Source organism: Cherax quadricarinatus, chromosome 11, assembly GCF_038502225.1.
Source record: "Cherax quadricarinatus isolate ZL_2023a chromosome 11, ASM3850222v1, whole genome shotgun sequence".
Lineage (NCBI taxonomy): Eukaryota > Metazoa > Arthropoda > Malacostraca > Decapoda > Parastacidae > Cherax > Cherax quadricarinatus.
Window position 1 is genome coordinate 47840317 of NC_091302.1, and position 23166 is coordinate 47863482.

The window sequence follows — 23166 nt, forward strand, 5'->3', positions numbered from 1 at the left end:
CTTACCGGAGGGGGTGTGGGAGGGAGGAGGTGGGCGCCCAGCCACCACTGCACTATGGGTCGGGGGAAGGCGCCCTCTACATGACAGGTGAAGAAGGTGGGCTGGTCGGCAGGAACCCAGGGGCCAGGAGCCCGCAGCTTCACTCCCAGCGGCGGTACTGTGAAGAGTGATGGAAGTAAGTAATGGATTCAAACTGGATAAATTTAGATTTAGAAAGGATATGGGAAAGTATTGGTTTGGAAATAGAGTAGTCGAAGGGTGGAACAGTCTACCTAGTAAGGTTATTGAAGCTAAAACCTTGGGTTGCTTCAAATATAGGTTCGATAAATACATGAGTGAGACGGGGTCGGATCTGAGTGGGATTTATACTTGAGTTAATAAGGTTAACAAAGCTTATTCCTTGGTAACAGTGATAATGGGTTGGGCGAATATTTGTGTTAGTGGGTTTGGGTTTGATAATCAGCTGCCAAGTATGGACCAGTAGGCCTGGAAATAAATGGTATAAAATACCGACACAATGGCAATATAAACACAAATGCAGTATAATGTGATCCTTTATTGACTACGTTTCGCCCACACAGTGGGCTTTTTCAAGTCACAAACAGAACTACCTGGGGTGGAAGGAACGCGAGTATTTATAGTCCGGCTGAGGTCAGGTGAAGAATGCTGCATCTGATGATGTACCGAGTTGGGTTGTAGAGTCTAAAAACTTGGGTAGCTTGGAAAGGAGACTGGACAAGTTTGTGAGCAGACCTTCTACAGTGTTCTTATGTGGGATAGCGATGAAGAAGTTTCTTGGCAAGTGGTTCAGCTATGTTATAGAAGCCACTATTCTGGTTGAAGTTGTTGGATATAGAAATAAGTGATGATTCCAGGATTCTTCGGTATTGGGTGTTGTCTTCTGTGGCGATAAGTCTTGAGTTTCTGTAGTTTATCAAGTGGTTGTGTGAATTACGGTGTTGTACGCATGCATTCCTTGTGTCGTCAGACCTGCTTGCGTATTGGTGTTCTGAAATACGTGTTTGGAGGTCCCTTGATGTTTCGCCCACGTATAACTTGTTGCAGTCATTACAAGGGATTATGTATACCCCTGCAGAGGATGGAGGCTTGTCCTGCCTACTACTGGTGATGTCCTTGATGGTCGTGGTTGTGGAGGTAGATACTTGGAATGATGTTTTGGCAAAGATGTTGGAAACATGTTTGGCAATGGAGTTGGTGGGAAGGACTATGTATCTCTTCTCGGCAGTGTCTTCTCTGGGTGTGTTGAAGATGTTTAATGCTCGTCGTCTGCAGTCTCTGATGAAGTGACGAGGATAGTGGAGTTTGGAAAATACCTGTTCAATTATAGTGCATTCTTCCTCAAGGAACTCGTTGCTGCAGATTCTGAGTGCACGCAGGAAGAAGCCTATAATTACACCACGTCACCACGACACCAAAACCAAACGTGGTGTAATTATAGGCTTCTTCCTGCGTGCACTCAGAATCTGCAGCAACGAGTTCCTTGAGGAAGAATGCACTATAATTGAACAGGTATTTTCCAAACTCCACTATCCTCGTCACTTCATCAGAGACTGCAGACGACGAGCATTAAACATCTTCAACACACCCAGAGAAGACACTGCCGAGAAGAGATACATAGTCCTTCCCACCAACTCCATTGCCAAACATGTTTCCAACATCTTTGCCAAAACATCATTCCAAGTATCTACCTCCACAACCACGACCATCAAGGACATCACCAGTAGTAGGCAGGACAAGCCTCCATCCTCTGCAGGGGTATACATAATCCCTTGTAATGACTGCAACAAGTTATACGTGGGCGAAACATCAAGGGACCTCCAAACACGTATTTCAGAACACCAATACGCAAGCAGGTCTGACGACACAAGGAATGCATGCGTACAACACCGTAATTCACACAACCACTTGATAAACTACAGAAACTCAAGACTTATCGCCACAGAAGACAACACCCAATACCGAAGAATCCTGGAATCATCACTTATTTCTATATCCGACAACTTCAACCAGAATAGTGGCTTCTATAACATAGCTGAACCACTTGCCAAGAAACTTCTTCATCGCTATCCCACATAAGAACACTGTAGAAGGTCTGCTCACAAACTTGTCCAGTCTCCTTTCCAAGCTACCCAAGTTTTTAGACTCTACAACCCAACTCGGTACATCATCAGATGCAGCATTCTTCACCTGACCTCAGCCGGACTATAAATACTCGCGTTCCTTCCACCCCAGGTAGTTCTGTTTGTGACTTGAAAAAGCCCACTGTGTGGGCGAAACGTAGTCAATAAAGGATCACATTATACTGCATTTGTGTTTATATTGCCACCAGTAGGCCTGCTGTAGTGCTCTCCCTTTCTTACGTTCTTGAGTGAAGGATGAACTGTATTGGTAGGTAAGACACATAGGCAACAGTTAGGCAACTTTATTCCGAAACGTTTCGCCTACACAGTAGACTTCTTCAGTCGAATACAGAAAGTAGGCAGGAACAGTAGAGATGTGAAGATGATGTAATCAGTCCATCACCCTTGAAGTCGTAGAATTTGAGGTTGTCAGTCCCTCGGCCTGGAGAAGTTCAGTTCCATAGTCAGGAACTATCTGAAGATCAAGCGACAGTGCGGAGACTTAAATACTGTCGGAAGGAGAGGTGCAGAGTAGTAGTAGTAGTAGTAGTAGTGAGAGTGTAGCCACTGAGAGGTCAAGTCCCTCTCAGATCCAACAGTTCTCACTTGAAAGGGTTGTCTAAGGCGCTTTCTGTACCAAGATGCCATGTGTTGCAGTGTCTGACAAGATGAACATCAAAATGGTATACAATACCCACAGGTTGGTAGGTAAGACACATAGGCAACAGTTAGGCAACTTTATTCCGAAACGTTTCGCCTACACAGTAGGCTTCTTCAGTCGAATACAGAAAGTAGGCAGGAACAGTGTAGGCGAAACGTTTCGGAATAAAGTTGCCTAACTGTTGCCTATGTGTCTTACCTACCAACCTGTCGGTATTGTATACCATTTTGATGTTCATCATGAACTGTATTCATAACTCGAGTGAAGTACTGTGTTCTTAATGGACTGGAGGGTGTGGGTCACCCTTGTTGACAACGACCCGCACCTGGACAGTCAGTAGGCAAGTCTGTAAAAAAACATCTACTGCACATTTGGAAAACAATGTAATTCATAACACACTGGAAGTCAATTACAGAAACATTAACCTTGTTGTACCTCAGTGTACACGAGGCCTTACTGCGAGGGAGGTCCGCTGACGCGATGCATGTGTACACAACACCAGTCATAACTGTTATCATGGTAGTGTGTCAGAACACCAGTCTTAACTGTTGTCATGGTAGTGTGTCAGAACACCAGTCATAACTGTTGTCATGGTAGTGTGTCAGAACACCAGTCATAACTGTTGTCATGGTAGTGTGTCAGAACACCAGTCATAACTGTTATCATGGTAGTGTGTCAGAACACCAGTCATAACTGTTGTCATGGTAGTGTGTCAGAACACCGGTCATAACTGTTGTCATGGTAGTGTGTCAGAACACCAGTCATAACTGTTATCATGGTAGTGTGTCAGAACACCAGTCTTAACTGTTGTCATGGTAGTGTGTCAGAACACCAGTCATAACTGTTATCATGGTAGTGTGTCAGAACACCAGTCATAACTGTTATCATGGTAGTGTGTCAGAACACCAGTCTTAACTGTTGTCATGGTAGTGTGTCAGAACACCAGTCATAACTGTTGTCATGGTAGTGTGTCAGAACACCAGTCATAACTGTTATCATGGTAGTGTGTCAGAACACCAGTCTTAACTGTTGTCATGGTAGTGTGTCAGAACACCAGTCATAACTGTTGTCATGGTAGTGTGTCAGAACACCAGTCATAACTGTTGTCATGGTAGTGTGTCAGAACACCAGTCATAACTGTTGTCATGGTAGTGTGTCAGAACACCAGTCATAACTGTTATCATGGTAGTGTGTCAGAACACCAGTCATAACTGTTGTCATGGTAGTGTGTCAGAACACCAGTCATAACTGTTGTCATGGTAGTGTGTCAGAACACCAGTCATAACTGTTGTCATGGTAGTGTGTCAGAACACCAGTCATAACTGTTGTCATGGTAGTGTGTCAGAACACCAGTCATAACTGTTGTCATGGTAGTGTGTCAGAACACCAGTCATAACTGTTGTCATGGTAGTGTGTCAGAACACCAGTCATAACTGTTATCATGGTAGTGTGTCAGAACACCAGTCATAACTGTTATCATGGTAGTGTGTCAGAACACCAGTCATAACTGTTGTCATGGTAGTGTGTTAGAACACCAGTCATAACTGTTATCATGGTAGTGTGTCAGAACACCAGTCATAACTGTTATCATGGTAGTGTGTCAGAACACCAGTCATAACTGTTGTCATGGTAGTGTGTCAGAACACCAGTCATAACTGTTGTCATGGTAGTGTGTCAGAACACCAGTCATAACTGTTGTCATGGTAGTGTGTTAGAACACCAGTCATAACTGTTATCATGGTAGTGTGTCAGAACACCAGTCATAACTGTTATCATGGTAGTGTGTCAGAACACCAGTCATAACTGTTATCATGGTAGTGTGTCAGAACACCAGTCATAACTGTTATCATGGTAGTGTGTCAGAACACCAGTCATAACTGTTGTCATGGTAGTGTGTCAGAACACCAGTCATAACTGTTGTCATGGTAGTGTGTCAGAACACCAGTCTTAACTGTTGTCATGGTAGTGTGTCAGAACACCAGTCATAACTGTTGTCATGGTAGTGTGTCAGAACACCAGTCATAACTGTTGTCATGGTAGTGTGTCAGAACACAAGTCTTAACTGTTGTCATGGTAGTGTGTCAGAACACCAGTCATAACTGTTATCATGGTAGTGTGTCAGAACACCAGTCATAACTGTTGTCATGGTAGTGTGTCAGAACACCAGTCATAACTGTTGTCATGGTAGTGTGTCAGAACACCAGTCATAACTGTTGTCATGGTAGTGTGTCAGAACACCAGTCATAATTGTTATCATGGTAGTGTGTCAGAACACCAGTCATAACTGTTGTCATGGTAGTGTGTCAGAACACCAGTCATAACTGTTGTCATGGTAGTGTGTCAGAACACCGGTCATAACTGTTATCATGGTAGTGTGTCAGAACACCAGTCATAACTGTTGTCATGGTAGTGTGTCAGAACACCAGTCATAACTGTTATCATGGTAGTGTGTCAGAACACCAGTCATAACTGTTGTCATGGTAGTGTGTCAGAACACCAGTCATAACTGTTGTCATGGTAGTGTGTCAGAACACCAGTCATAACTGTTGTCATGGTAGTGTGTCAGAACACCAGTCATAATTGTTATCATGGTAGTGTGTCAGAACACCAGTCATAACTGTTGTCATGGTAGTGTGTCAGAACACCAGTCATAACTGTTGTCATGGTAGTGTGTCAGAACACCGGTCATAACTGTTATCATGGTAGTGTGTCAGAACACCAGTTATAACTGTTGTCATGGTAGTGTGTCAGAACACCAGTCATAACTGTTATCATGGTAGTGTCAGAACACCAGTCATAACTGTTGTCATGGTAGTGTGTTAGAACACCAGTCATAACTGTTATCATGGTAGTGTGTCAGAAACCAGTCATAACTGTTATCATGGTAGTGTGTCAGAACACCAGTCATAACTGTTGTCATGGTAGTGTGTCAGAACACCAGTCATAACTGTTATCATGGTAGTGTGTCAGAACACCAGTCATAACTGTTGTCATGGTAGTGTGTCAGAACACCAGTCATAACTGTTGTCATGGTAGTGTGTCAGAACACCAGTCATAACTGTTGTCATGGTAGTGTGTCAGAACACCAGTCATAACTTTTATCATGGTAGTGTGTCAGAACACCAGTCATAACTGTTATCATGGTAGTGTGTCAGAACACCAGTCATAACTGTTGTCATGGTAGTGTGTCAGAACACCAGTCATAACTGTTGTCATGGTAGTGTGTCAGAACACCAGTCATAACTGTTATCATGGTAGTGTGTCAGAACACCAGTCATAACTGTTGTCATGGTAGTGTGTCAGAACACCAGTCATAACTGTTGTCATGGTAGTGTGTCAGAACACCAGTCATAACTGTTATCATGGTAGTGTGTCAGAACACCAGTCATAACTGTTGTCATGGTAGTGTGTCAGAACACCAGTCATAACTGTTATCATGGTAGTGTGTCAGAACACCAGTCATAACTGTTGTCATGGTAGTGTGTCAGAACACCAGTCATAACTGTTGTCATGGTAGTGTGTCAGAACACCAGTCATAACTGTTATCATGGTAGTGTCAGAACACCAGTCATAACTGTTGTCATGGTAGTGTGTCAGAACACCACTCATAACTGTTATCATGGTAGTGTGTCAAAACACCAGTCATAACTGTTATCATGGTAGTGTGTCAGAACACCAGTCATAACTGTTATCATGGTAGTGTGTCAGAACACCAGTCATAACTGTTGTCATGGTAGTGTGTCAGAACACCAGTCATAACTGTTATCATGGTAGTGTCAGAACACCAGTCATAACTGTTGTCATGGTAGTGTGTCAGAACAGCAGTCATAACTGTTATCATGGTAGTGTGTCAGAACACCAGTCATAACTGTTATCATGGTAGTGTGTCAGAACACCAGTCATAACTGTTGTCATGGTAGTGTGTCAGAACACCAGTCATAACTGTTGTCATGGTAGTGTGTCAGAACACCAGTCATAACTGTTGTCATGGTAGTGTGTCAGAACACCAGTCATAACTGTTATCATGGTAGTGTGTCAGAAACCAGTCATAACTGTTATCATGGTAGTGTGTCAGAACACCAGTCATAACTGTTATCATGGTAGTGTGTCAGAACACCAGTCATAACTGTTGTCATGGTAGTGTGTCAGAACACCAGTCATTACTGTTATCATGGTAGTGTGTCAGAACACCAGTCATAACTGTTATCATGGTAGTGTGTCAGAACACCAGTCATAACTGTTTTCATGGTAGTGTGTCAGAACACCAGTCATAACTGTTGTCATGGTAGTGTGTCAGAACACCAGTCATAACTGTTGTCATGGTAGTGTGTCAGAACACCAGTCATAACTGTTTTCATGGTAGTGTGTCAGAACACCAGTCATAACTGTTATCATTGTAGTGTGTCAGAACACCAGTCATAACTGTTATCATGTCAGAGTGTCAGAACACCAATCTGACACCTGCAGTGTTTCAATGCCAGGCGTTCACACGTCTGCATTGTATAACACCATGATTTCGAGCCTCACATTGCTTATTCACGTATGAGCGTTGATATCCTCTAGCCAGAACTCCACAGTGCTGAGCCCTGATATCCTCTAGGCAGGACTCCACAGTGCTGAGCCCTGATATCCTCTAGCCAGGACTCCACAGTGCTGAGCCCTGATATCCTCTAGCCAGGACTCCACAGTGCTGAGCCCTGATATCCTCTAGCCAGGACTCCACAGTGCTGAGCCCTGATATCCTCTAGCCAGGACTCCACAGTGCTGAGCCCTGATATCCTCTAGCCAGGACTCCACAGTGCTGAGCCCTGATATCCTCTAGCCAGGACTCCACAGTGCTGAGCCCTGATATCCTCTAGCCTGGACTCCACAATGCTGAGCCCTGATATCCTCTAGCCAGGACGCCACAGTGCTGAGCCCTGATATCCTCTAGCCTGGACTCCACAATGCTGAGCCCTGATATCCTCTAGCCAGGACTCCACAGTGCTGAGCCCTGATATCCTCTAGCCAGGACTCCACAGTGCTGAGCCCTGATATCCTCTAGCCAGGACTCCACAGTGCTGAGCCCTGATATCCTCTAGCCAGGACTCCACAGTGCTGAGCCCTGATATCCTCTAGCCAGGACTCCACAGTGCTGAGCCCTGATATCCTCTAGCCAGGACTCCACAGTGCTGAGCCCTGATATCCTCTAGCCTGGACTCCACAATGCTGAGCCCTGATATCCTCTAGCCAGGACGCCACAGGGTTGAACGCTCAGGTATTTACACGCCACGGGAGAGAGTAATGTTCACACGGTACAAGCCCTGCTGTTTCTGATAGTAATCGCTTTTGTTCAGAGAGGTCCAGCATCATCCCTGGAAGGTCCAGCATCATCCCTGGAAGGTCCAGCATCATCCCTGGAAGGTCCAGCTGCTGTTGACACAGACGCCAGTCAATGAACGCTCTTGACTCTCAGAACATCCTAAATGTGTAAGAATTAGACACATGTGCAACATTTGGGTATCTTAGTTTGTAGACGTTCCGCAATCTAGTGGCTTTATTAATGTAGTACAAGGCCATAATGTGAAGACTGTAGAACTATACACAAAAGACGAGGTAATCAATCCCTCAGCCTTAAAGATTCTTCAAGACTAAGGTGCGGTGCTCTTCACCAACTCCAAGGGCGAGGGACTTATTACCTCGTCTTCTGGATACAGTTCTATTATCTTCCCATTACGTCCTTGAATATGTATTGATAAAGCCACTGGATGGCGAAATGTTTCCTCAACAAAGATTACCAAAATGTTGCACATGTGTCTAATTCTTCAACATGTCGGATTTCTAAACTATTTCTCACATAAAACAACTGATGGTGGCCAGAGTTAGAGACCTCCACCTCGTCCTCCTCCTCCTGCAGCAGCAGCATCCCCAGCCCACACCTCTCCAGGTTGTAAATACAGTTGTAAATACACACAGGGGATTTTCCACACACTTGGTGTGTAAGGTAAACATTACAGCAAATCTTAAATCCTGGAAATTAACGAGAACTCAGCGATGCAAACACTAACATTCACACGTCACGCAGATGTAGCAGCAGCAGCAGTAGCACCAGAAGCAGCAGCAGCACCAGTAGCACCAGCAGCAGCAGCAGCAACAGCAGCAGAGTGTGAAGAGTCCAACGAAACGTAATGAGAACAAACACAGGGCAAGAACAGCACTCAACATTAGTCGAAATGCAGCGAAGAATAATGCAGTATAACGGAAAGGAAGATGGTGTTAAACAGCAGCAGTGGGAGGTGCTGCAGTTAATGCTGGAGAACACACACTGGAGGTAAGAGACGCTGGAGTGAGAGAACACCACTGGAGACAACAGTGGAGGGTAAGAACCTTTGGAATCCTGGAAAAATGTTGCCTTTGGAGTTGTGGCTCTGGCGAAGATGTTTGACACTGTGCCAAAGGTGCCAGCATGTGATATTTTGAGGAGGGAGAGAGAGAGAGAGAGAGAGAGAGAGAGAGAGAGAGAGAGAGAGAGAGAGAGAGAGAGAGAGAGAGAGAGAGAGAGAGAGACAGACAGACAGACAGACAGACAGACAGACAGACAGAGAGACAGAGACAGAGAGAGAGAGAGAGATGTAAGGAAGAAAGAGATGAATTTGCAACATAAGAGAGTGTCAGAGAGGCAGTACTCTTAACTCACACTTATTTATGAAATAGTGAGTAAGGAAGAGGAGGAAAAGAAGATTTTCTTCTCATTATTAACTCTGGTTTATTAACCCAGATTAACCCAAGAAAGCCAAGTAGTATGACTTACTCTCCCTGGGTTCCTCTCCTCCTGCTCTCGGATACAACATACCACAGTCAACAAACTCCCAGTTACCTATTTACTGCTGGGTAAACAGGAGCGTATTTCGACCTCCAACTGGGGTCCTCTTCAGCAGACAGCAAAAATGAGACGGAATGTTTACACAGGGACGAGTCAGATGGAGGTCAGGTCATGTTGAGAGTCAGGTCAGGTCAGCAGTGTGTCCAGGAGGTGGATAGTATTGGCTGAATACTTACGATTGACTGTGATTGTAGCGGTGACTGTGTTGGTGATTGTTGGGGCGGTGGAGGCCGTGCTGGAGGTCGTGCTGGAGGCCGTGCTGGAGGTCGTGCTGGAGGCCGTGCTGGAGGTCGTGCTGGAGGCCGTGCTGGAGGTCGTGCTGGAGGCAGCAGTTGCAAATTTGACGATGTCTGAGGTAGAGGCGTTAGTCTGCCTGATGTCAGCTGCACTGACATCTAGGCTGACGTCGGGGGTGATTGCACTAGTGGTGGTGGAGCAGGTGACGTTGGCACCAGCAGTGCCTCTGGATGCCACCACCTGCAAGGTGGTACTAACCACAGTGCCATTTGTTCTCACCTCCGAGGCTGCAGTGACAGGCACTCCCTCAGCCCCCCAGACCAGCCCTGGTGGTGGCTCTGTAACATTGTCATAGCAGTAAGTTAGTATGACAGTATGTTAGTATGACAGTGTGTTAGTATAACAGTATGTTAGTATGACAGTATGTTAGCATGACAGTATGTTTGTATAACAGTATGTTAGTATGACAGTGTGTTAGTATGACAGTATGTTAGTATGACAGTATGTTAGCATGACAGTGTGTTAGTATGACAGTATGTTAGTATGACAGTATGTTAGTATGACAGTATGTTAGTATGACAGTATGTTAGTATGACAGTATGTTAGTATGACAGTATGTTAGCATGACAGTATGTTTGCATAACAGTATGTTAGTATGACAGTGTGTTAGTATGACAGTAGTATATGACAGTATGTTAGTGACAGTGTGTTAGTATGACAGTGTGCTAGTATGACAGTATGTTAGTATGACAGTATGTTAGTATGACAGTATGTTAGTATGGCAGTATGTTAGTATGACATTATGTTAGTTTGACAGTATGTTAGTATGACAGTATGTTAGTTTGACAGTATGTTAGTATGACAGTATGTTACTATGACATTATGTTAGTATGGCAGTATGTTAGTATGGCAGTATGTTAGTATGACAGTATGTTAGTATGACAGCATGTTAGTGTGACAGTATGTTAGTATGACAATATGATAGTTTGACAGTATGTTAGTATGACAGTATGTTACTATGACATTATGTTAGTATGACAGTATGTTAGTATGACAGTATGTTACTATGACATTATGTTAGTATGGCAGTATGTTAGTATGGCAGTATGTTAGTATAACAGTATGTTAGTATAACAGTGTGTTAGTATGACAGTGTGTTAGTATAACAGTATATTAGTATGACAGTGTGTTAGTATGACAGTGTGTTAGTATGACAGTATGTTAGTATGACAGTATGTTAGTATGACAGTGTGTTAGTATGACAGTATGTTAGTATGACAGTATGTTAGTATGACAGTATGTTAGTATGACAGTATGTTAGTATGACAGTATGTTAGTATGACAGTATGTTAGTATGACAGTATGTTAGTATGACAGTGTGTTAGTATGACAGTATATTAGTATGACAGTATGTTAGTATGACAGTATGTTAGTATGACAGTGTGTTAGTATGACAGTATGTTAGTATGACAGTATGTTAGTATGACAGTATGTTAGTATGACAGTATGACAGTATGTTAGTATGACAGTATGTTAGTATGACAGTATGTTAGTATGACAGTATGTTAGTATGACAGTATGTTAGTATGACAGTATGTTAGTATGACAGTATGTTAGTATGACAGTATATTAGTATGACAGTATGTTAGTATGACAGTGTGTTAGTATAACAGTATGTTAGTATGACAGCATGTTAGCATGACAGTATGTTAGTATGACAGTGTGTTAGTATGACAGTGTGTTAGTATGACAGTATGTTAGTATGACAGTATGTTAGTATGACAGTATGTTAGTATGACAGTGTGTTAGTATCGTAGTGTGTTAGTATGACAGTGTGTTAGTATGACAGTATGTTAGTATGACAGTGTGTTAGTATGACAGTGTGTTAGTATGGTAGTGTGTTAGTATGACAGTATGTTAGTATGACAGTATGTTAGTATGACAGTGTGTTAGTATGGTAGTGTGTTAGTATGACAGAATGTTAGTATGACAGTATGTTAGTATGACAGTGTGTTAGTATGACAGTATGGTAGTATGACAGCATGTTAGTATGACAGTATGTTAGTATGACAGTATGTTAGTATGACAGTATGTGTATGAGTATGACAGTATGACAGTATGACAGTATGTTAGTATGACAGTGTGTTAGTATGACAGTGTGTTAGTATGGTAGTGTGTTAGTATGACAGTGTGTTAGTATGACAGTATGTTAGTATGGTAGTGTGTTAGTATGACAGTATGTTAGTATGACAGTATGTTAGTATGACAGTATGTTAGTATGACAGTGTGTTAGTATGGTAGTGTGTTAGTATGACAGTATGTTAGTATGACAGTATGTTAGTATGGTAGTGTGTTAGTATGACAGAATGTTAGTATGACAGTATGTTAGTATGACAGTGTGTTAGTATGACAGTATGGTAGTATGACAGCATGTTAGTATGACAGTATGTTAGTATGACAGTATGTTAGTATGACAGTATGTTAGTATGACAGTATGTTAGTATGACAGTATGTTAGTATGACAGTATGTTAGTATGACAGTATGTTAGTATGACAGTATGTTAGCATGACAGTATGTTAGCATGACAGTATGTTAGTATGACAGTATGTTAGTATGACAGTATGTTAGTATGACAGTATGTTAGTATGACAGTATGTTAGTATGACAGTATGTTAGTATGACAGTATGTTAGTATGACAGTATGTTAGTATAACAGGATGTTAGTATGACAGTGTGTTAGTATGACAGTATGTTAGTATGACAGTATGACAGTTGTTAGTATGACAGTGGGTTAGTATGACAGTATGATAGTATGACAGCATGTTAATATGACAGTATGTTAGTATGACAGTATGTTAGTATGACAGTGTGTTAGTATGACAGTGTGTTAGTATGACTGTGTGTTAGTATGACAGTATGTTAGTATGACAGTATGTTAGTATGACAGTGTGTTAGTATGACAGTATGTTAGTATGACAGTGTGTTAGTATGACAGTATGTTAGTATGACAGTGTGTTAGTATGACAGTATGTTAGTATGACAGTGTGTTAGTATGACAGTGTGTTAGTATGACTGTGTGTTAGTATGACAGTATGTTAGTATGACAGTATGTTAGTATGACAGTGTGTTAGTATGACAGTATGTTAGTATGACAATGTGTTAGTATGACAGTATGTTAGTATGACAGTGTGTTAGTATGACAGTATGTTAGTATGACAGTATGTTAGTATGACAGTATGTTAGTGTGACAGTATGTTAGTATGACAGTATGTTAGTATGACAGTATTTAAGGCAGAGTTCTTAATGACATAGTTTAAATACCCTTAAGAAGAAGTATAATGTACCGAACGAGTCCACGGTGACGATAGTAACTAGTAAGAAGAGTCTGCCGTAACGAGAGTCTGCCGTAACGAGAGTCTGCCGTTACGAGAGTCTGCCGTAACGAGTCTGCCGTAACGAGAGTCTGCCGTAGCGAAAGTCTGCAGTAACCAGAGAGTCTGCAGTAATAAAATTCACTGTAACGAGGGAGTCCCCAGTAACGAGAGAGTGCTGTAACGAGAATCCGCAGTAACGAGAAGTTGCAGTAACGAGAATCCGCAGTAACGAGAAGTTGCAGTAACGATAATCCGCAGTAACGATAATCCGCAGTAACGAGAACTGAACACAGCTCTAGTGTGAGGACTGAACACAGGTCTAGTGTGAAGACTGAACACAGCTCTAGTGTGAAGACTGAACACAGCTCTAGTGTGAAGACTGAACACAGCTCTAGTGTGAAGACTGAACACAGCTCTAGTGAGAAGACTGAACACAGCTCTAGTGTGAAGACTGAACACAGCTCTAGTGTGAAGACTGAACACAGCTCTAGTGTGAAGACTGAACACAGCTCTAGTGTGAGGACTGAACACAGCTCTAGTGTGAGGACTGAACACAGCTCTAGTGTGAAGACTGAACACAGCTCTAGTGTGAGGACTGAACACAGCTCTAGTGTGAAGACTGAACGCAGCTCTAGTGTGAAGACTGAACACAGCTCTAGTGTGAAGACTGAACACAGTTCTAGTGTGAAGACTGAACACACCTCTAGCGTGAGGACTGAACACACCTCTAGTGTGAGGACTGAACACAGCTCTAGTGTGAGGACTGAACACAGCTCTAGTGTGAGGACTGAACACAGCTCTAGTGTGAGGACTGAACACACCTCTAGTGTGAAGACTGAACGCAGCTCTAGTGTGAAGACTGAACAAAGCTCTAGTGTGAGGACTGAACACAGCTCTAGTGTGAGGACTGAACACACCTCTAGTGTGAGGACTGAACACAGCTCTAGTGTGAGAACTGAACACACCTCTAGCTTGAGGACTGAACACAGATCTATTGTGAGGACTGAACACAGCTCTAGTGTGAAGACTGAACACAGCTCTAGTGTGAAGACTGAACACAGCTATAGTGTGAAGACTGAACGCAGCTCTAGTGTGAAGACTGAACACAGCTCTAGTGTGAAGACTGAACGCAGCTCTAGTGTGAAGACTGAACACAGCTCTAGTGTGAGGACTGAACACAGCTCTAGTGTGAGGACTGAACACACCCCTAGTGTGAGGACTGAACACAGCTCTAGTGTGAAGACTGAACACAGCTCTAGTGTGAAGACTGAACGCAGCTCTAGTGTGAAGACTGAACACAGCTCTAGTGTGAAGACTGAACGCAGCTCTAGTGTGAAGACTGAACACAGCTCTAGTGTGAGGACTGAACACAGCTCTAGTGTGAGGACTGAACACATTTCTAGTGTGAGGACTGAACACACCTCTAGTGTGAGGACTGAACACAGCTCAAGTGTGAGGACTGAACACACCTCTAGTGTGAGGACTGAACACAGCTCTAGTGTGAAGACTGAACGCAGCTCTAGTGTGAAGACTGAACACAGCTCTAGTGTGAGGACTGAACACACCTCTAGTGTGAGGACTGAACACACCTCTAGTGTGAGGTCTGAACACAGCTCTAGTGTGAAGACTGAACGCAGCTCTAGTGTGAAGACTGAACACAGCTCTAGTGTGAAGACTGAACGCAGCTCTAGTGTGAAGACTGAACACAGCTCTAGTGTGAGGACTGAACACAGCTCTAGTGTGAGGACTGAACACACCTCTAGTGTGAGGACTGAACACAGCTCTAGTGTGAGGACTGACCACACCTCTAGTGTGAGGACTGAACACAGCTCTAGTGTGAGGACTGAACACACCTCTAGTGTGAGGACTGAACACAGCTCTAGTGTGATGACTGAACACAGCTCTAGTGCGAGGACTGAACACACCTCTAGAGTGAGGACTGAACACAGCTCTAGCATGAGGACTGAACACACCTCTAGTGTGAGGACTGAACACACCTCTAGTGTGAGGACTGAACACAGCTCTAGTGTGAGGACTGAACACAGCTCTAGTGTGAGGACTGAACACACCTCTAGTGTGAGGACTGAACACAGCTCTAGTGTGAAGACTGAACGCAACTCTAGTGTGAAGACTGAACACAGCTCTAGTGTGAGGACTGAACACAGCTCTAGTGTGAGGACTGAACACACCTCTAGTGTGAGGACTGAACACAGCTCTAGTGTGAGGACTGAACACACCTCTAGTGTGAGGACTGAACACAGCTCTAGTGTGAGGACTGAACACACCTCTAGTGTGAAGACTGAACGCAGCTCTAGTGTGAAGACTGAACACAGCTCTAGTGTGAAGACTGAACACAGCTCTAGTGTGAAGACTGAACACAGCTCTAGTGTGAAGACTGAACACAGCTCTAGTGTGAAGACTGAACACAGCTCTAGTGTGAGGACTGAACACAGCTCTAGTGTGAAGACTGAACACAGCTCTAGTGTGAAGACTGAACACAGCTCTAGTGTGAGGACTGAACACAGGTCTAGTGTGAAGACTGAACACAGCTCTAGTGTGAGGACTGAACACAGGTCTAGTGTGAAGACTGAACACAGCTCTAGTGTGAAGACTGAACACAGCTCTAGTGTGAAGACTGAACACAGCTCTAGTGTGAGGACTGAACACAGGTCTAGTGTGAAGACTGAACACAGCTCTAGTGTGAAGACTGAACACAGGTCTAGTGTGAAGACTGAACACAGGTCTAGTGTGAAGACTGAACACAGCTCTAGTGTGAAGACTGAACACAGCTCTAGTGTGAGGACTGAACACAGCTCTAGTGTGAAGACTGAACACAGCTCTAGTGTGAAGACTGAACACAGCTCTAGTGTGAAGACTGAACACAGCTCTAGTGTGAAGACTGAACACAGCTCTAGTGTGAAGACTGAACACACCTCTAGTGTGAGGACTGAACACAGGTCTAGTGTGAAGACTGAACACAGCTCTAGTGTGAAGACTGAACACAGCTCTAGTGTGAGGACTGAACACAGGTCTAGTGTGAGGACTGAAGAAAGCTCTAGTGTGAGGACTGAACACAGGTCTAGTGTGAAGACTGAACACAGCTCTAGTGTGAGGACTGAAGACAGCTCTAGTGTGAGGACTGAACACAGCTCTAGTGTGAGGACTGAACGCGGCTCTAGTGTGAAGACTGAACACAGCTCTAGTGTGAGGACTGAACACAGCTCTAGTGTGAGGACTGAACACAGCTCTAGTGTGAGGACTGAACACAGGTCTAGTGTGAAGACCGAACACAGCTCTAGTGTGAGGAATGAACACAGCTCTAGTGTGAAGACTGAACACAGCTCTAGTGTGAAGACTGAACACAGCTATTGTGTGAAGACTGAACGCAGCTCTAGTGTGAACACTGAACACAGCTCTAGTGTGAGGACTGAACACAGCTCTAGTGTGAACACTGATCACAGCTCTAGTGTGAGGACTGGACACAGCTCTAGTGTGAAGATTGAACGCAGCTCTAATGTGAAGGCTGAACACAGCTCTAGTGTGAGGACTGAACACAGCTCTAGTGTGAAGACTGAACACAGCTCTAGTGTGAGGACTGGACACAGCTCTAGTGTGAAGACTGAACGCGGCTCTAGTGTGAAGACTGAACACAGCTCTAGTGTGAAGACTGAACACAGCTCAAGTGTGAGGACTGGACACAGCTCTAGTGTGAAGACTGAACACAGCTCTAGTGTGAAGACTGAACACAGCTCTAGTGTGAGGACTGGACACAGCTCTAGTGTGAAGACTGAACATAGCTCTAGTGTGAGGACTGAACACAGCTCTAGTGTGAGGACTGAACACAGGTTTGGTGAGAGGATTGAACACAGCTGTAGTGTGAGGACTGAACACATCTCTAGTGTGAGGACTGAACACAGCTCTAGTGTGAGGACTGAACACAGCTCTAGCGTGATGACTGAACACAGCTCTAGTGTTAGGACTGAACACAGCTCTAGTGTGAAGACTGAACACAGGTCTAGTGTGAAAACTGAGCACAGGTCTCGTTTGAGGGCTGAACACAGGTGTAGTGTGAAGAATGAACACAGGTCTGGTGTGAGGGCTGAACACAGCTCTAGTGTGAGGACTGAACACAGGTCTGGTGTGAGGGCTGAACACAAGTCTAGTGTGAGGACTGAACACAGCTCTAGTGTAAGGACTGAACACAGGTCTGGTGTGAGGGCTGAACACAAGTCTAGTGTGAGGACTGATCACAGCTCTAGTGTGAGGACTGAACACAGGTCTGGTGTGAAGACTGAATAGAGTTCTAGTGTGAGGACTGAACACAGGTCTGGTGTGAGGGCTAAACACAAGTCTAGTGTGAGGACTGAACACTGCTCTAGTGTGAGGACTGAACACAGGTCTGGTGTGAAGACTGAACACAGTTCAAGTGTGAGAACTGAACACAGCTCTAGTGTGAGGACTGAACATAGGTCTGGTGTGAGGGCTGAACACAAGTCTAGTGTGAGGACTGAACACAGCTTTAGTGTGAGGACTGAACACAGGTCTAGTGTGAAGACTGAACACAGTTCTAGTGTGAGGACTGAACACAGCTCTAGTGTGAATACTGAACACAGGTCTGGTGTGAACACTAAGCAGAGTTCTAGTGTGAGGACTGAACACAGTTCTAGTGTGAGGGCTGAACACAGCTCTAGTGTGAGGACTGAACACAGGTCTGGTGAGAGGGCTGAACACAGCTCTAGTTGAGGGCTGAACACTGGTATAGTGTGAGGGCTGAACACAGCTCTAGTGGGAGAGCTGAAGACAAGTCTAGTGTGAGGGCTGAACACAGATGTAGTGTGAAGAATGAACACAGGTCTGGTGTGAGGGCTAAACACAAGTCTGGTGTGAGGACTGAACACAGTTCTATTGTTAGGACTGAACACAGGTCTGGTGTGAAGACTGAACACAGTTCTAGTGTGAGGGCTGAACACAGCTCTAGTATGAGAGCTGAAGACAAGTCTAGTGTGAGGGCTGAACACAAGTTTGGTGTGAGAGCTGAACACAGGTCTAGTGTGAGGACTGAACACAGGTCTAGTGTGAGGACTTAACACAGGTCTGGTGTGAGGACTGAACACAGGTCTGGTGTGAGGACTGAACACAGGTCTGGTGTTAGGACTGAACACAGGTCTGGTGTGACGGCTGAACACAGGTCTGGTGTAAGGACTGAACACAGGTCTGGTGTGAGGACTGAACACAGGTCCGGTGTGAGGCCTGGACACAGGTCTGGTGTGAGGGCTGAACACAGGTCTGGAGTGAGTACTGAACACAGGTCTGGTGTGAGGGCTAAACACAGGTCTGGTGTGAGGGCTGAACAAAGGTCTGGTGTGAGGACTGAACACAGGTCTGGTGTGAGGAAGGAACACAGGTCTTGTGTGAGGGCTGAACACACATCTGGTGTGAGGGTTGAACACAGGTCTGGTGTGAGGGCTGAACACAGGTCTGGTGTGAGGGCTGAACACAGGTCTGGTGTGAGGACTGAACACAGGTCTGGTGTGAGCGCTGAACACAGGTCTGGTGTGAGGGCTGAACAAAGGTCTGGTGTGAGGACTGAACACATGTCTGGTATGAGGGCTGAACACAGGTCTGGAGTGAGGACTGAACACAGGTCTGGTGTGAGGACTGAACACAGGTGTAGTGTGAGGACTGAACAGAGGTCTAGTTTGAGGACTGAACACAGGTCTAGTGTAAAGACTGAACACAGCTCTAGTGTGAGGACTGAACACAGGTCTGGTGTAAGGACTGAACACAGCTCTAGTGTGAGGACTTAACACAGGTCTAGTGTGAGGACTGAACACAGGTCTGGTGTGAAGACTGAACACAGGTCTAGTGTGAGGACTGAACACAGGTCTGGTGTGAGGACTGAACACAGGTCTAGTTTGAGGACTGAACACAGGTTTGGTGTGAGGACTGAACACAGGTCTGGTGTGAGGACTGAACACAGGTCTGGTGTGAGGACTGAACACAGGTCTGGAGTGAGTACTGAACACAGGTCTAGTGTGAGGGCTGAACACACGTCTGGTGTGAGGGCTGAACACATGTCTGGTGTGAGGACTGAACAGAGGTCTGGTATGAGGGCTGAACACAGGTCTGGAGTGAGGACTGAACACAGGTCTGGTGTGAGGACTGAAAACAGGTCTAGTGTGAGGACTGAACAGAGGTCTAGTGTGAGGACTGAACACAGGTCTGGTGTGAGGACTGAACACAGGTCTAGTTTGAGGACTGAACACAGGTTTGGTGTGAGGACTGAACACAGGTCTAGTGTGAGGACTGAACACAGGTCTGGTGTGAGGACTGAACACAGGTCTGGAGTGAGTACTGAACACAGGTCTAGTGTGAGGGCTGAACACACGTCTGGTGTGAGGGCTGAACACATGTCTGGTGTGAGGACTGAACAGAGGTCTGGTATGAGGGCTGAACACAGGTCTGGAGTGAGGACTGAACACAGGTCTGGTGTAAGGACTGAACACAGGTCTAGTGTGAGGACTGAACAGAGGTCTAGTGTGAGGACTGAACACAGGTCTAGTGTAAAGATTGAACACAGCTCTAGTGTGAGGACTGAACACAGGTCTGGTGTGGGAACTGAACACAGCTCTAGTGTGAGGACTGAACACAGGTCTGGTGTGAAGACTGAACACAGTTCTAGTGTGAGGACTGAACACAGGTCAGGTGTGAGGACTGAACACAGGTCTGGTGTGAGGACTGAACACAGGTCTGGTGTGAGGACTGAACACAGGTCTGGTGTGAGGGCTGAACACACGTCTGGTGTGAGGGCTGAACACAGGTCTGGTGTGAGGGCTGAACACAGGTCTGGTGTGAGGGCTGAACACGGGTCGAGTGTGAGGACTGAACACAGGTCTGGTGTGAGGGCTGAACACAGGTCTGTTGTGAGGGCTGAACACAGGTCTGGTGTGAGGACTGAACACAGGTCTTGTGTGAGGGCTGAACACAGGTCTGGTGTGAGGGCTGAACATAGGTCTGGTGTGAGGGCTGGACACAAGTCTGGTATGAAGGCTGAACACAGGTCTGGTATGAAGGCTGAACACAGGTCTGGTGTGAGGGCTGAACACTGGTCTGGTGTGAGAGCTGAACATAGGTCTGGTGTGAGGGCTGAACACAGGTCTGGAGTGGGGGCTGAACATAGGTCTGGTGTGAGGGCTTAACACAGGTCTGGTGTGAGGGCTGGACACCGGTCTGGTGTGAGAGCTGAACACAGGTCTGGTGTGAGGGCTGAACACAGGTCTGGTGTGAGGGCTGAACACTGGTCTGGTGTGAGGGCTGAACATAGGTCTGGTGTGAGGGCTGAACACAGGTCTTGTGTGGGGGCTGAACATATGTCTGGTGTGAGGACTGAACACAGGTCTTGTGTGAGGGCTGAACACAGGTCTGGTGTGAGGACTGAACACAGGTCTGGTGTGAGGGCTGAACACAGGTCTGGTGTGAGGGCTGAACACAGGTCTGGTGTGAGGACTGAACACAGGTCTTGTGTGAGGGTTGAACACAGGTCTGGTGTGAGGGCTGAACATAGGTCTGGTGTGAGGGCTGGACACAGGTCTGGTATGAGAGCTGAACACAGGTCTGGTGTGAGGGCTGAACCCTGGTCTGGTGTGAGGACTGAACACAGGTCTGGTGTGAGGACTGAACACAGGTCTGGTGTGAGGACTGAACACAGGTCTAGTGTGAGGGCTGAACACAGGTCTGGTGTGAGGGCTGAACACTGGTCTGGTGTGAGGGCTGAACATAGGTCTGGTGTGAGGGCTGAACACAGGTCTGGTGTGGGGGCTGAACACAGGTCTGGTGTGAGGGCTGAACATAGGTCTGGTGTGAGGGCTGAACACAGGTCTGGTGTGAGGGCTGAACTTAGGTCTGGTGTGAGGGCTGAACATAGGTCTGGTGTGAGGGCTGAACCCAGGTCTGGTGTGAGGGCTGAACATAGGTCTGGTGTGAGGACTGAACATAGGTCTGGTGTGAGGGCTGAACACAGGTCTGGTGTGGGGGCTGAACATAGGTCTGGTGTGAGGGCTTAACACAGGTCTGGTGTGAGGGCTGGACACCGGTCTGGTGTGAGGGCTGAACATAGGTCTGGTGTGGGGGCTGAACATAGGTCTGGTGTGAGGGCTGAACACAGGTCTGGTGTGAGGGCTGAACTTAGGTCTGGTGTGAGGGCTGAACACAGGTCTGGTGTGAGGGCTGAACATAGGTCTGGTGTGAGGGCTGAACATAGGTCTGGTGTGAGGGCTGAACATAGGTCTGGTGTGAGGGCTGAACATAGGTCTGGTGTGAGGGCTGAACACAGGTCTGGTGTGAGGGCTGAACATAGGTCTGGTGTGAGGGCTGAACATAGGTCTGGTGTGAGGGCTGAACATAGGTCTGGTGTGAGGGCTGAACATAGGTCTGGTGTGAGGACTGAACATAGGTCTGGTGTGAGGGCTGAACACAGGTCTGGTGTGGGGGCTGAACATAGGTCTGGTGTGAGGGCTGAACACAGGTCTGGTGTGGGGGCTGAACATAGGTCTGGTGTGAGGGCTGAACATAGGTCTGGTGTGGGGGCTGAACACAGGTCTGGTGTGGGGGCTGAACATAGGTCTGGTGTGGGGGCTGAACACAGGTCTGGTGTGGGGGCTGAACATAGGTCTGGTGTGAGGGCTGAACATAGGTCTGGTGTGGGGGCTGAACACAGGTCTGGTGTGGGGGCTGAACATAGGTCTGGTGTGGGGGCTGAACACAGGTCTGGTGTGAGGGCTGAACGCAGGTCTGGTGTGAGGGCTGAACATAGGTCTGGTGTGAGGGCTGAACATAGGTCTGGTGTGAGGGCTGAACACAGGTCTGGTGTGAGGGCTGAACACAGGTCTGGTGTGAGGGCTGAACATAGGTCTGGTGTGAGGGCTGAACATAGGTCTGGTGTGAGGGCTGAACACAGGTCTGGTGTGGGGGCTGAACATAGGTCTGGTGTGGGGGCTGAACACAGGTCTGGTGTGAGGGCTGAACGCAGGTCTGGTGTGAGGGCTGAACACAGGTCTGGTGTGGGGGCTGAACATAGGTCTGGTGTGGGGGCTGAACACAGGTCTGGTGTGAGGGCTGAACGCAGGTCTGGTGTGAGGGCTGAACACAGGTCTGGTGTGAGGGCTGAACATAGGTCTGGTGTGAGGGGCTCCACTTTAGCCAAGGGAGACTCTTAACTTTCTCAACCTGGCTGCCCTCCCCCATGTGTCTTATTGCCCTCTACACCACGACAAGACACCATGCAAGACAACCCTGCAAAAACCACTGCAAGACAACCCTGCGAAAACCACTGCAAGACAACCCTGCGAAAACCACTGCAAGACAACCCTGCGAAAACCACTGCAAGACAACCCTGCGAAAACCACTGCAAGACAACCCTGCGAAAACCACTGCAAGACAACCCTGCGAAAACCACTGCAAGACAACCCTGCGAAAACCACTGCAAGACAACCCTGCGAAAACCACTGCAAGACAACCCTGCGAAAACCACTGCAAGACAACCATGCGAAAACCACTGCAAGACAACCATGCGAAAACCACTGCAAGACAACCCTGCAAAAACCACTGCAAGACAACCCTGCAAAAACCACTGCAAGACAACCCTGCGAAAACCACTGCAAGACAACCATGCGAAAACCACTGCAAGACAACCATGCGAAAACCACTGCAAGACAACCCTGCAAAAACCACTGCAAGACAACCCTGCAAAAACCACTGCAAGACAACCCTGCGAAAACCACTGCAAGACAACCATGCGAAAACCACTGCAAGACAACCATGCGAAAACCACTGCAAGACAACCCTGGAAAAACCACTGCAAGACAACCCTGCAAAAACCACTGCAAGACAAC

The 23166-nt window shown here is 46.2% G+C and overlaps 1 protein-coding gene across 1 annotated transcript in view; it reads right to left on the reverse strand.

Moving 5' to 3' along the window:
- The window catches only part of LOC128687451 (hemicentin-2-like), a 128030-nt gene that overhangs the window by 87675 nt on the left and 17189 nt on the right, over nucleotides 1-23166 (reverse strand). The window contains exons 2-3 of the mRNA XM_070084196.1: nucleotides 9841-10239; nucleotides 6-157 (exon numbers count right to left, since the gene is read on the reverse strand). Of these exons, the coding sequence (XP_069940297.1) occupies nucleotides 6-157; nucleotides 9841-10239 (551 nt within the window). The remainder of the gene's footprint in view (nucleotides 1-5; nucleotides 158-9840; nucleotides 10240-23166) is intronic.